The 14,773-nt window shown below is 41.8% G+C and overlaps 1 protein-coding gene across 11 annotated transcripts in view; it reads right to left on the minus strand.

The window, feature by feature from the left end:
- CCDC91 (coiled-coil domain containing 91) overlaps positions 1 to 14,773 on the minus strand; it is a 157,002-nt gene that overhangs the window by 42,529 nt on the left and 99,700 nt on the right. For 6 of the 11 annotated variants that reach the window (XM_053387504.1, XM_053387508.1, XM_053387496.1 and 3 more), the window contains 3 exons: positions 9,495 to 9,587; positions 6,832 to 6,900; positions 5,780 to 5,956 (listed from right to left, as the gene is read on the minus strand). In XM_053387504.1, coding sequence (XP_053243479.1) covers positions 5,780 to 5,956; positions 6,832 to 6,900; positions 9,495 to 9,587 — 339 coding nt within the window. Of the gene's footprint in view, positions 1 to 5,779; positions 5,965 to 6,830; positions 6,901 to 9,494; positions 9,588 to 14,773 lie in introns of all 11 variants that reach the window. The other 5 variants (XM_053387502.1, XM_053387507.1, XM_053387501.1 and 2 more) reach the window with 3 other exon arrangements.

Genomic DNA, 14,773 nt, shown 5'->3' on the forward strand with positions numbered 1-14,773 from the left:
CAGAAGGTATCTGAAAGAAGTGACTCTGAGGAATAATATTTAAGAACCGTTTATAAGAATGTTTTGTTAATACGCAATAAAAAGTTTTAGAAAAGAACAAGAAGCATTTGTGTGGTGATCTGAAGAGGACAAAGACCAGTCCTGACAGAATACCTTCTGCTCTGCGCCTCTTCACTATAAGGAAAGAAGAAGCCAAAATGGAGGGAGCTGTGGCGCCAGTTGGGCAAGGAGAAACCCCAGCGCTCCAGCTAACATTACAGGACTTATGGCAACAGAACTTACAGTTGAAAAGTCAAGTCGACATACTATCAGCAGCATTGGGAGAACATAGAGCCATGTTGCAAGCGACGCAGGGAGATAGAGTGAGTAAAACATTTACTGTACGTCCGCGTAGCTTCAAGGGAGAAAGCTCTGAATACATGGCTTTCAAGACAGAAATTTCTTACATAATAGAGATAAAGGATAAAGAATTTCAATCTGAGCAAGAGAAGGTTGCTTATGTGATTAATTTCTTGGAAGGGAGGGCTAAGGACTGTCTTATACCCCTAATATCTAGGAGGGATGCCGCCCTAGGAAATCTACAAATTTTTCTGCAGTATCTAGACACGATTTTCTTAGACCCTGCGCATGAAACAACCACAGCTAGGCAGCTTTGAGAATGAGACAAGGAAAAGACACTGTGGGAGTTTATTGGTCCAACTTTAGTTTGCTGGTGCAGAAATTAAAATGGGATCTGAATTCCCCAACAGTTGCAGCCCTTTTTAGGGAAGGACTGAATAATGAGATTTTAGACCAATTGGCCCAAATGCCAGAACCTAGTTCCTTGGACTCTCTGGTCCGAACTTGCCTGCAATTGAGCCTACGCGTGGAATGGAGGGCTAGTGAAAAGAAGGAACAATGGCGAGCACGGTGGCGGGAAAACAATATTATTGAAAGTACAGAGAGCAGAGCGGGCAACATGGCAGGACGAGAGGGGCCAGAGTCCATGGAATTAGGAGCAGCCAGACCCCTCCCAGTTACTACCACTTCCATAGTAAGAGGAAATGCAGGAAGAGACACAAGACGTTGCTTCGTCTGTGGAAAACCAGGGCATCTAGCACGACAATGTCGCAATCGTAAAGGATGGGAGTCTCTATCTGGAGCAGACATGAGAGAAGAAAATTGCTCGAAGGAACTGCATCAGGGAAACGAATGTCCCCGGCTGGAAATGGGAGCTTGCAGCCGGGTGGAGAAGCAATAGAAGGCTCTCACGCGGAACCACCTATCCCAGGACTAACGGTGAAGGTGCAACTACAACTACCCAATGGACATAGGGTCCAGGTAGAGGCGCTGTTAGACTCAGGAGCGTCAGCAGATTTCATAGACCAAAAATTGGTACAGGAACACAAAATCGCTTTGTTACCTTTGAATTTCCCACTGCGAGTGAAAACAATCGACGGCAGACCGCTACTGTCAGGAGAAGTGACTTACAAGACTCCACCAATGAGAATGGATATGGGTCATCACTCAGAGACCAGGGCATTTCATGTGACCAAACTAGCTGGGCACCCGATAGTCCTGGGCATGAGTTGGCTCAATCGTCACAATCCAGTGATTGCCTGGCATCAAAGGTCTTTGGTTTTTGGTTCGATCTATTGTATGACACATTGGGGGAAAAGGGAAAAATCTCAGTGGAAGTAATGGGAACAGAGGTGGAAGGGAAGTTGATGGGGAATGAAAGTGAGATTCCGTCACAATATATTGCTTATCGGGATGTTTTTTGTGAAAAAGAAGCGGATAAACTTCCGCCACATAGGCCCTATGATTGCAAGATAGATCTGGTCCCTGGGGCACAGTTGCCACCAAGCAAGATATATGCCATGTCGGAAGTAGAATCCGCAGCACTGAGGGAGTTCCTGCAAAAGAATTTGCAGAGAGGTTTTATTAGAGAGTCCACGGCCTCGGGGGGTGCTCCTGTCTTTTTTGTCAAAAAGAAAGGGGAGGAAGGGGCACCGAGATTAGTATGTGACTTCAGAATCCTTAACAGCCAAATGAAGCCTCGCGTGTGCCCATTGCCACGTATAGATGACCTCTTAGAAAGAGTAAGGTCAGCCAAAGTCTTTACCAAGCTTGATCTACGAGGAGCATATAATCTGATAAGGGTCAGAGAAGGGGATGAGTGGAAAACCAGTTTTTGTACTAAGTATGGTGCATTTGAATTCTTGGTAATGCCTTTTGGCTTACAAAATGGCTCAGGGGTATTTCAAACCTTCATCAATCACGTCTTAGCAGGTATACTGGATCAGTTCTGTGTCTCTTATTTAGATGACCTCTTAATATATAGTGAAAGTATGGAACAACATGTAAAACATGTCACGCAGGTGTTAGAGAGATTGAGGACCAACAGGTTATATGTGAAGTTAGAGAAGTGTAAGTTCCACACACAAAAGGTGGAGTTCCTGGGATATTGCATTTCCCACAAAGGGGTGCACATGGACCCCAGTAAAGTTCAGGCAGTGGTGGAATGGGAGGCACCTAAAACTAAGAAAGATCTACAGAGGTTTTTAGGATTTGCTAATTTCTATCGTAAATTCATAGGTAATTACTCCAAAATCACAACGCCACTGACTGATTGTCTAAGAGGGAAGGGCCCATTCAGATGGTCTGAGGAAGCACAGAAGGCCTTTGATAAATTAAAGGCGGTGTTTGCTTCAGAAAAATATCTTATGCACCTAGATCCAAGTAAACGTATGAAGGTAGAAACTGATGCCTCTGATAGGGCTATTGGGGCCATTCTGCTGCAACAGGACAAGGAAGGGGACTGGAGACCCTGTGCATTCTACTCTAGAAAATTAAATCAATCAGAACAAAACTACACCATATTTGATAAGGAACTTTTAGCTGTGCATGCTGCCTTTAAAGTGTGGAGACATTTTTTGGAAGGGGTGTCACATCAGGTGGTGGTACAAACAGATCATAAGAATTTAGAGTATTGGAGAACTGCTAGACAGCTAAACCAAAGGCAAATTAGGTGGGCAGAGTTTTTTGCTGGGTTTAATTTTAGGATTGAGTACATACCTGGGCATCAAAATGTTCGTGCAGACACGCTATCGCACAAACCTGAGTATATGGAAGGGGAAGCACCTCCCAAGTTGCGAGAAATGCTGAGATCGGATCAGTGGGGGTGTGCAGCCGTAGTAGTGGACAGCAGGGAATTCCAGCAGTTGACAGTAACAGATGAGTTTGCACAAAAGAAAATGGAGGAACTGAGAAAAGGTAGAGGGGAAGAGGAAGGTTTCAAGGAAAAAGGTGGATTGTTGTACAGGAGAGGGATGCTGTATGTACCTGCAGGTGAATTAAGAGGTAAAGTGTTGAGGCAACATCATGATAAACCGACTGCAGGACATTTTGGTAGAGAAAAAACCCTGTATCAGATAACACGGCAGTTCTGGTGGCCAATGTTGAGGGAGGAGGTAACGCAATATGTAAGAGGTTGTGAAGTATGTCAACGAGCTAAGGCACCTAGAGCAGCTCCCGCAGGGTTGTTGAAACCTATGCCCACGCCGGGAAGGCCTTGGGATGTGGTGTCTATGGATTTTATAACGGATCTACCATCATCGCATAGGCATACAGTGATCTTTGTGGTAGTTGACATGCTAACCAAGATGGCGCATTTCATACCATGTGCCAAAATTCCGACCGCGCAGGAAACTGCAAAGATGTTTTTAGATAATATTTTTAGGTTGCATCGTATGCCATCACAAATCATTTCAGATAGAGGGGCCCAATTTACATCACAATTTTGGAGGAGGTTAATGCAGTTACTAGATGTGGAGCTAAGCCTCACGTCGGCGAGACACCCGCAAACCAATGGGGAAGCTGAAAGAACGAATGCAACACTACAACAATATCTGAGGTGTTATGCTGGTTATCAGCAGAGCGGGTGGTTAGAGAAGTTGAGTCTAGCAGAGTTTGCGTATAATAATGCAATGCATGTGTCTACGGGCAGAGCCCCATTTGTGGCAAACTATGTCTTGCACCCAAGGGCATTCCCAGGTCAAGAGGAGCAGTTAGCAGTACCAGCAGCAGAACAAATGATAGAGGAGTTGAGGTGCATTCATGAGATATTGAAAGAGGATTTGGAAGAAGCTAAAGAGGCTTACAAGAAAGCTGCAGACAGGCACCGGCGAGTTGGGGAAGAAATCCAAGTAGGGAGCTGGGTATGGCTGTCTACCAAGGGACTACCAATACGAGGGAGGTGTAAAAAGCTAGAACCAAGGAGATTGGGACCTTTCCAAGTAAAGGCTCAAATTAACCCAGTTGCTTTCAAGCTTCATTTACCTGAAAATATGAGAATACACCCTGTATTTCATAGATCTTTATTGTCAGTGTTTGTACCAGCGCATAAGTATCAAATTTCAAGGGAACCACCTCCTTTCCCCACCATGATGGGGGAAGAGGAGGCTGAAGTGGAAGAGATATTAGACTCGAGAATAAGTAGGAGGAAATTACAGTATTTGGTTGCATGGAAAGGGTTAGATGAGTCTGAGAACTCATGGGAACCAACAGAAAAAATTAACGTTCCAGAATTGCAGAGAGAATTTCAAAGAAAATATCCCCACGAGCCAAAACCCCATAACTGGCATGTTCAAGAAATTTTTGAAGAGACAGATAGTGAGCAAGAGGAGTTCATAGGGTTCAGTCCTTCAGAAACAGAGGAGAGCGAGAAGGAGGAAGGGGGGCTTAGGGGAGGGGGTGATGTCAGGGAAGAGTTAGAAGTTTTCAGTTTATCAGAGGGAGAAAGCATTCCCCAAGGGGGGGAGGGGAGCAATGAATCTAATAGAAGGGAGCAAGAGGAACAACAGGGAGGGACCGGCTGTTCCCAGGAAAGGCAAGGGTTCAGTCCTAGCTCAGATTCGGAGGAGGGGAGATACAAGCCAGCTCTAGCCAGGAGGTTAGAAAAAAGAGCGGGAAAGCGAAGGAAAGGGCGCCTTCGCCATTTTGAGAGTGGCTGGTCATGGAGAAGCAGAGCTCAGAAGGTATCTGAAAGAAGTGACTCTGAGGAATAATATTTAAGAACCGTTTATAAGAATGTTTTGTTAATACGCAATAAAAAGTTTTAGAAAAGAACAAGAAGCATTTGTGTGGTGATCTGAAGAGGACAACGACCAGGCCTGACAGGTACTAAGTCCACAGGACTGCAACACTCTCTTGCCCTGACATTCCTCGGACAACCAGCAATCTGTATAGTCAACCACATAACAACACCATTCTCGAAGTAAAAACAAGTCAAATAGCACCGCGCCTTTGTCCTTGTCTCAGCCCTCTAATGTAATCCCTTCAGTTAACCTGCTGCACTTCTGCAGGTGGTTTTAGAAAGTCCTTGGGCTAGCCAGGACTGCCCACACAGCTCTTGGAGCTGCCTCCTCCAAGCTACAGGTGTGGAGAGTCAATGATTCAGTAGCAGCAGGCAAGGAGTGGCTCCCCTAATTCTGCAACAAGTCCAGCCAGTAAGGACTCACACAAAAATACAGGGGAAGGATAAGTAAGACAAGTTATAAAAAGCCTCTCTCAGGAGCTAAGGCATGATCTAACTTAAGATTGTTAACAATAGTGGTGCAGCTGTATAGAAGTAATAATAATAGTGATAAAAAATAAAAATGTGACCAAAATGTATTGGTCAGTGCTTTACTGCTTACAACAGTAATAGCACTGGAGCTATTACTGTGAAAGCACTCTTGCTTTCACAGTAATAGCACTGGAGTCCAGTAACAGGTAAGTGCATGTGAAATTAACTAACCTGACTGCTTTGTCTCTGTTCTTCAACTGCATCTGCAATTGCTTGAGCAATCCTTTCCTGATCTTTGTTTCTCTCTGCTTGCCATAGTTCCTTTTCTTCTACATGGAGTTTTTTCATGTTTTCTCTTTCTGCTTTTACTGCTGTTACAATGGCAGCTTCCAGCTCTTCTTTTTCAATCTTCAAATCATATAAAGGGAAATTAAAAATAGTTTTATCTATTTATTCAGCACACACACAGATACACAATGTTGCATAGGATTCCTAAGTCTAGGCACCAACAATAAATATTCTCCCAACCTTTCTTCTAGCCAGAAGGAAAGGTGAGAATCTCCATCACTGGTGGCAAAGCTTGAAGACTTTTGGAGGTAGAACTGCCCATCTGACTCCAACAAAGCTTATCCGCCCACCAGCTAACCACAGTCAGCGTCACTCCCCCTCAGCCAGACTGTTGTTCCTCCTCTACAGAGGCTGGGAGCACTGGCCCTAGCACCTCATGCCAAGAAACTGAGAGAGAATACAATCCCGATAGACATACTGGCTCAATCAGCCCTTCTGAAGAGAGAGAGAAAAATGCATGCCCAGAGCACAAGGAATGCCAGAATTTACAGACTAAGGCTGTGACACTCATGCCTAGCTCTCACCTTTCAATGGCAGGGTGTCCCAAATTTTTGGATGCACATCTTGGGCTGTGCATGGACCCCTCAATCCAATTTGGGGCTTTATTTAGCAATTTAGATCAGTCCCAGGATGATCTGAACCCAACCGGATCCCAGGATTAACTCTCAAAATTTGGACACAACTCTCAATTTAATCTTAAGTCACTGATTCAGTTTTTTGGCTGGGCCAGGAGGAAAAAATAACTAGCAATTCCAAATTTCAGACATTGTTCACCTTCTACTCAATGATTCTCACATTCTGAGTAGATATGCACAGGACTGTGTAGTTTAATTTTTTTTAATTACTTTATTCTCATGCCAACAATATTCCATACAGAATAACCATAAAAAAGTTCAAAAGGTGATTTCATCAAGTCTTTCAGCAAGCCGAGGTACCTTTGCAGAGGCTGCCAAAGCTTCCTTATTGCTTTCCCTCTCGCTCTCCATGCATTTTTCCAGCATGTTCTGCAAATACAATACAAAGTAAAGCATATTAAAGTGTAAAAATATAAGTGCTTAGTTTGTTATTAAATTCATTATTTTATAATAACTGGGCATTTCCTTTGTAAACTTTATATTGACTTTTAAAACTTATTATACATAATACCAAGTGAATACCAAGTTATGAAGGAGCATAAACCTAGACTGGATTAAGACTGCATTACTGCAATGTACTTTGTGTGGCGTTTCTTTCGCATTTGACCTGGAAGCTGCAGTTAAGTGAAGAATGCTGCAGCACGACTGCTGACAGGAACGAGAGCCTGTCAACATAGAACACCTGTGCTCAGAGATCTGCACTGTTTGCCAATTTGCTACCAGGCCAAGTTCAAGGTGCTACTATTAGTATATAAAGCCCTCAACAACTTGGGACCACCTTACCTACGAGACCGCTTCGATAGGCAGAATTGGCATTACTACAGGTGCCACATAATACTGGTTCCACATTTGTAAGAACTTGATCATTTAGTGTGGCAGCACCTGCAATATGGAACTCCCTGCCTATCAAGATTAAACGGGAGCTGAGAAGAGCAGGCGCCTTTGCTCTGCTGTTTCCTGTGCCTGCTAAAAACATTCTTGCTTAATAATAATAATAATAATAATTCTTTTATTTATACCCTGCAATTCCCGGTTCAGAAAACCGGGCTCAGGGCGGCTAACAACAAATTTAAAACACTTAATTGTAGAAGCAGCATAAAATACAGTATAAAAACATGAGTAACAATAAAATTCAAAGTTCAAAAATCAATTTGGGGAAAATCCATCTAATAAGCATTAGATAGTCACCAGGGCTAGCTGGCTGAATTAGTCCTACTTGGGCCAGTGAGGAGACATGGGGAGAATTAGCTGTGGGGTCCCAGAGCGGGTAATCTTCATAAAAAGGGGAGGGGGAGGAAGGGAAATAAAAGATCAGGCTGAATTCAAATTAAAGGCCAGGCGGAATAGCTCTGTCTTCTAGGCCCGATGGAAGGAGGTTAAATCCTGACAAGCCTACCCAGATGCTTAGAAGGTTGAAATAATTTTATTCTGTTTTAGTATTTTACCTTTTGTATGTTTTAAAGTAGCGTTGTTATTTTTTGTGATTTTATTGTCTTATCTTTTTGTAAGCTGCTTTGAGGTTGTTGTTGTTTTTTACAATCAAGAGGTGTATAATTTTTACTCAATAAACAACTAAATCAAATAACCCTACCCTCTAAGATCCCATTTCCCCTCATGTGCAGTCATCAGCCCTAAGGAGAGGTGCAAGGCATAAACTTTGTTCTAGATCCTAGAGCTTTGATGTGGCCACAGAGCACAATTTTCAGTCCCAAAGAGGACTGAGGAGCACAGTAAATGTTGGCAAGGGTGAAAAGCCCAGCCTATGGCTTTTGTTTTTTAATTTTATTTTATTTCAGGGTTAAAAAACAAACAAACCCAAAGGATCCCCCCAGTAAGATCAGCTAAATAAATATAACCTTTTAAACCCTTTGTCTTCTCCTCTCCCACTCAACAGAAAAAACAAAATAAAAGGGTAGGATGGCATAGCCTAGCCTATGGGGAGGTTTTCCATTCCTGAAGGGGTGTTGTGGTTCTGGACTGTCAGGAGTTAACACTCCAGGAGCGTTCTTATTGACTGGGTGCACTGCCCACATGATCTGAGCATTTTATTCCTTTGATCTGTGCTCTGTGGGGGCTGAGCTCTCTCTGAAGAGCAGTCTGTCTGAGAATGTGAGCAAGGTCATTTCGTTTTTTGTTAAGAGGCAGAAAGCTGCAAACATGCAGCTAGATTCTGTAGGTTTTTCTTTTCTGTTTTGAATGCTTCTAAATAAAGAGTTTTAGATTAGAAGCACTGGTGTCGAGCTGAGTTATTGAGGACACCACGTCGACATAGACAAGCCATTTTACGCTGTGTGTGAACTATGCTATTACCCAGCAACTGGAGAGAGTGGCAGCGCACGCAGTGGAAGCTGTGGGCACCATTGGAAGTTTGTCGGAGTGGCAATAAATCAAATTTATTGCAGGTCCGTTGCAGCAGACTCAGTGGGTCAATAGATAGACAACCCAACAAACTTTAACAAAGGGTCTTAGTGAAGGAAGGAAGATCTGGAGGGAGGAGAGATAGGACTTGAAATAAGAGATAAAATAGTGGACAGAAAGTGTAAAATGCTAGCATTGCTTAAAAAACCCTTTTGAGAAAAATGCATTTCCTCAGACCATTTTATGCAGAGGAGTCTTCCACCCCAAACAAAAGATTGCCTGCACTCCAAAACCACCAAATAAATGTTATTTGTTCTCAGCTCTATGTACCTCAAATGACACTCTACTACCACCAAGCAGGGGTTGCCAATATTTTTGGACTTACGTGTTAATTGCAAATTGGAGAAATTATTGTGGGCAAAATGCACTGAAACACCACAATCAAGCACACATCAGAACCTATTCTATTGCCTGCCACAGGGTGCTTCTCTCAAGGTCAATTTCACCGGGGGGGGGTGGGCACCAGGGAAGTTTTCTATGGGTACCTGCAGGAAATCATTGACCCCTGGGTTTTAAAAGCTTTAAAGTTTGTATATACAATGTACCTTATATTTTTGTGATTGCTGCAGCAAAGATTCTTCTGTTTTTTCTTCTAACACTTTGTGCTCTTTGTCCAACATATCAAGCAACCTTTGATGCTATAAAAGAAGAGGATCATATGCTACGACTCTGCAACTGCATTAGTGGCAAATGAGAGCTGGTAAAAGGAACAGGTTGTTACAGATAATATATAACACATGTAGACACATATATAGGTTCTGTGTGTGTACTAAGCAGCAGTAAAGGGAAATTGCAGGTTATATGAAATTATACTGATACCTTGTCATCTGCTGTGTGTGCACAACTTCATTTTTATGTAGTACATAGAAACAAGATCAGTGACTCCACTAGCATATGCAGTAAAAATGGTGACAATTCACTTGTAATGTTAGTAAGTATTTAAAATATGGATTTAAAAAAGACATTTCAATTTAGTCTGTGCTTATTTTTACCATTGTTTATTCCAATAATTTATATCCCACCTATTATCAGAAACTATATTTTTCCATTCACAATTTTAAAAATGATCACTGAAGCTAGCATAAATGATATATGGAGCTGCTTTTTATAAAATATTGTATATGTAATTAATAACACACCGGAACTAAAAAGTATTTACTGTTTGATGGGCAATGATGGGGCCAAATGGCTTTCCCTGAGGAAAAGTGCAGTGCGTGTGTCTAATTTTCATGACAAATGGTGAGGAAGGGGGTCTCTCCCCCTAACTTTCACTGTGCATGCTTATCACTTTCTCCCAGCCTGGCTCCGATATCAAGTGAGCTAAAGCAAAAGTGCAAGGGCACGGGGAGATAAAGACAAGATGGGCATTGTTCAGCTCCCCTCATCCATATGCCCCTTTTACAATAAAAATTAAACATCCCCCGCCCTTGATCTGCAAACAGTGGATACAAGAACATCCATTTGTGCCTCCTAAGCCCGTCCCTAGAGAGCCAGAACAGATGTTGCCAGAGCCAACAAATATGTGAAAAATATGTGCAACAAATATGTGCAACATCTCTTTTAGGTTCCCATGGGGATATGACAGCAGCTGCTACTGTGCTAAGAAAAACTGCACAATCTATTAATATAAAAATAATAAAACTTGAAGTTTTTTCTAATCACTGATGTAGCTTCTGCAATCTTCCATGTGGCCCTGCTTTCAAGTGTAAATTTTAAAAGACAAAAGCAAAGGGGGATGTTTTTCAAAGTAATATCTGCAATGGCTCTGAATATGGATATCAAAGATGACAAAGAACAGTTAGTTCTAAAATGCACACAAGTGTGTCCCTTTCCCATTAAACAATAAGGGTGGCCCAAGAGGTTTTAAAGATTATTGACTATGTTGTTCAGTATAAAGTATGTAAAATTAACTGAAGAGATTTACAGACCATCTTCAAGAACAGGTTTTGCTCAGAAATTTGGATAAAGGCCTGAATAAACCACCATAACTGTTTGCAATGCTTTTGCCCCTCTGGCTTTCTCAAGACATCTTCCCTGGCCTTGATCTCTAAAAGCAGGATCCTCTACCAACACACTTAAAAAAACCTTAACATCTGTAGGGAGAAATTAAGGAGTTTTAAGTAAAATATTTTGGGAAACTGTTTGGTATGTACAGACAGGAAACATTTGCTAAAATAATTTCAGTCAGTTCCTACAGAACGTTTGTGTAGTGGGTGGAATGAGGAGGAATTAGACACATAAGCTCAACTGGGTTTGGAAAACAGATTTAGAAAAGTATTTCTTGAAACTTATCAATAACTATCTGAATGAAGACCTCAGTTTAGTGTCAATTGCAATACAGTTGCTATATTTCTGTTATTTTGCTACACCGAGTTTGGGAAATGCAGTTCATCTACATACCTGAATATTTTATTTAGGAGTTTCTCTTTGTTCTCAGTATGATATTAACAAAGACAGTATCTCTGACACAGCAGTTTGTGAAGTTTCAATCCTAAAAATGTGGGTATTTTGTTCAGGAAGCTTACGATGTTTACACATCAATGGTTTCCCTGACAAACTAACAAATTAACGAGAAATGGAGACAGGACAATTATACCTTATATTGTGTCAGTTATTTATTTTACACACTTTTGGCTGTGTAATTGGCCCTTATTAGGAAAAGGGTCCAGGAGACGGAAATGCTTTCTCCAGGCCTCTGCTACCTAGGAATCCAGAATCATCAGCCACCAAACCTATGTATGCATTAAATAAAAGTACTGTATTTTTTGCTCCATAAGATGCACCTGACCATAAGACGCACCTAGTTTTTAGAGGAGGAAAACAAGAAAAAAAAATCTGAACGAAACAGTGGATGTATGATTTTTGCGGTTCATGCTGTGGCCACAGACATATGTGATTTGACAGTGACTTTGGGGTAGCCCAATGCAAAAATCCTGAGAATCCATTTGGATCCGTGCTTTGTAACCACGTTTTTGCACCATTGCAGCCCCACAAAACAGTGGATGCGTGATTTTTTTAGTGCAGGCTGTAGCCATGGACATGCTATGTGATCTGATGGTGAATTTGGGGTGACCCAATGCAAAAATCCTGAGGATCCATGTGCTTTTACCTCCCCCCTCCCAGGCTGCCTCCTTTATCTCTAGAGTCCCTTATCTCCCTCCTGATCGCTTGCTGATCAGCTGCTCAGCTGCTTCCTTTCAACACCCCCTTTCCTCTTGTTTGCGTTAGTGTCTTTTCCTTAGCTGGAGCAGTTTTTTGCTCCTCCTTTTCTTCTAATTTCTCTCCTCATTGTTTTAGTATTCCTGTCTCCTTTCCTTTACCTCCCCCCTCCCAGGCAGCCTTCTTTATCACTAGCATCCCTTATCTCCCTCCTGAATGCTTGCCGATCAGCTGCTCAGCGGCTTTGTTTCAACACCCCCTTCCCTCTTTCTAAAAAAAAAAAGCTTTTTGCCCATGGGCAATTTGGCTCCAGGGACCATGCATTTGCTCCATAAGACACACAGACATTTCCCCTTACTTTTGAGGAAAAGAAGGGTGTGTCTTATGGAGCAAAAATACGGTAAGTACTTAAAGACATCTGTCATCTACAGATGAATGGCTGAAGTGATGTGCATTACAAGGCATAGCTGGGGATAGTAGACCCTCAGAACTGTAGATTTGGAAGGTACCCCAAGGGTCATCTAGTCCAACCTCCTGCAATGCTGGAATCACAACTAAGAGTAATGGTTTGGTCTTTTTCAAAAGGTCAATCACTGAGCAAAGAAGCAATTAAGGGAAACCTGCAGGGAGTAGGGGTAGTCATAGCTCACAGAAAATCCAGCTGCACAAAGAAGGACTTTCTTTCATCCGTCCTGAATCTTCCAAAGCTCAACTTCATTGGATGTTCATGAGTTTTATTGTTAGAGGGAGAAAAGCTTTTATAAACGTCTAATAAACATCTTTTATAATTCTATGTCTTGCCTAATTTTATAAATGTCTACTGTGTCACCTCTTGCTTACCTTTTCTCTAAACTCAAAAGTCCTGAACGTTGCCACCTTTCTACATAGGGAAGTCGCTCAATCTACTCATTACTATAGCGACAAACTTCACGACCCCAAGCCTCTATCGTTTTATGAACTTTAATTCAGAAGTTGAGCTCTCAGCTTGCTAACTCTCATGTTCTTTAATTCCCCCCTCATAAAAATGAGAAAGCAATCCTTTTTAAAAAAAAAAAAACCACATTGCTGTTTCGAGACTATACCACCTCCCTTATTCTGTACATTTCTAGTGATTCTCCCGTGATCTAGAAGCTACAAGCAAGGCTCCCTTCTCAAGTATCACAAGCAAACACAGTATCCTACCACTATGCTGAACAGCTAAGAGGCTCCTGGGAGGCCAGAGAGACACTGCTGGAACAACTCTTGGGTTGGGGTAACTAGCTAAAATGTTTTAAACTGTTCTAATTTTGGTTCCCTTGTTTTGTTTTTGTCATTTAGTGTTGGCTAAATGTTTAGTTGAGGTTGGCAGTTGTTTTAATTTGGGTAACTGTAAACTGTTTATTGTTGTTGTTGTTGTTATTGTTGTTGTTGTTGTTATTATTATTATTATTATTATTATTATTAGTTTCTATTGATTTATTGGTTTGTTTCTTGCTTGTATAGGGTATTTTTTAATGTTTGATGTTTTGTTGTGACTTTATATATGTTGTAAGCTGCCCAGAGTGGCTGGGGCAACCCAGCCAGATGGGTGGGATATAAATTTAACCACCACCACCACCAGCAGCATTAGGATCAGGACAAGTATTAGTCACTTCCAGGATAAAATGCCTGCACACAGGACTGTGCTACTTTAATGTCTCAATAATCAGAGTGTGAATGAACTTTTTGCCAGATGACACCACCACTGAATTGAAAAATTCCCCTGTAAGTTACACTTGATATGAGACTGTTGCTGAAAAGTGTTCCATGTCATGTACTCCATCGTCAGTCTAGTGTTGGGGGACGCTTACCTGTGTTGCAATTTCCTAGGCCCCTTGACATTCTTCCTGCTGTCCCCCCCCAAAAATAACCTTTTGCACAGGACCATAGGCTTTTTTTGGGGGGGGAGTACCATTCCTGTGAATGGGGACTTTTTGCAAACCCTTTTTTGCTGCAGGGAGTGGGGGAAGAATTGATGGAGAAAGGGAGATAAAGTTTAAATGATTATGTGGATGATGTGCAGATGTTTGGAATGACAATATGGATGGATGGTGTATAGACAACTGCATATGTATTAATGGGGGAAGAACAGAGGTGGCTTTGGCACCACCCACTTGTGGCTCTGACACCACTCACCATTGGCACGTAGCCCCCAGAATGTTACCCTCAAGCTGGAAAAGGTTCCTCAACCTTATCTTAAAGGAAGGCAAAACTGTATTTGGATCACATAATTTTTGTCTGCACCTTTGTAAAAATGAAGCTCAAAACAAAAGTTCAGAAATAGGCTACATTTCTTCTGCAAGTAGTTTTTCAAGCAACAGCTACAGATGAAAACTGTTTGATGTAGAGTCAAATCTAAATACGGTCTTGCGGTTTTTCATGATTCCTGGTAAAAAAAATCCAGGCAAAGGAAAAAATCTCTTTCCTGGAATGTGAGTCAAAGAAGATAATGTAAACAGATTTTATCATGTTCAGAAGCAGTTACTTTTTTATATTAAGCTTGTGTCTGAGGAATCACAGCAGGTACACAGCTGCATATAGTCGCAGCTACTTCAAAAGACCCATCTATCAAGAACAAGATGAACTGAAATGCAGTACAGAAACTGCTACAATCAAGGTTACAAACATGAAGGTGTAAACGAGCAAG

This window comes from Podarcis raffonei, chromosome 5 (genome assembly GCF_027172205.1).
Source record: "Podarcis raffonei isolate rPodRaf1 chromosome 5, rPodRaf1.pri, whole genome shotgun sequence".
Classification (NCBI taxonomy): Eukaryota; Metazoa; Chordata; class Lepidosauria; order Squamata; family Lacertidae; genus Podarcis; species Podarcis raffonei.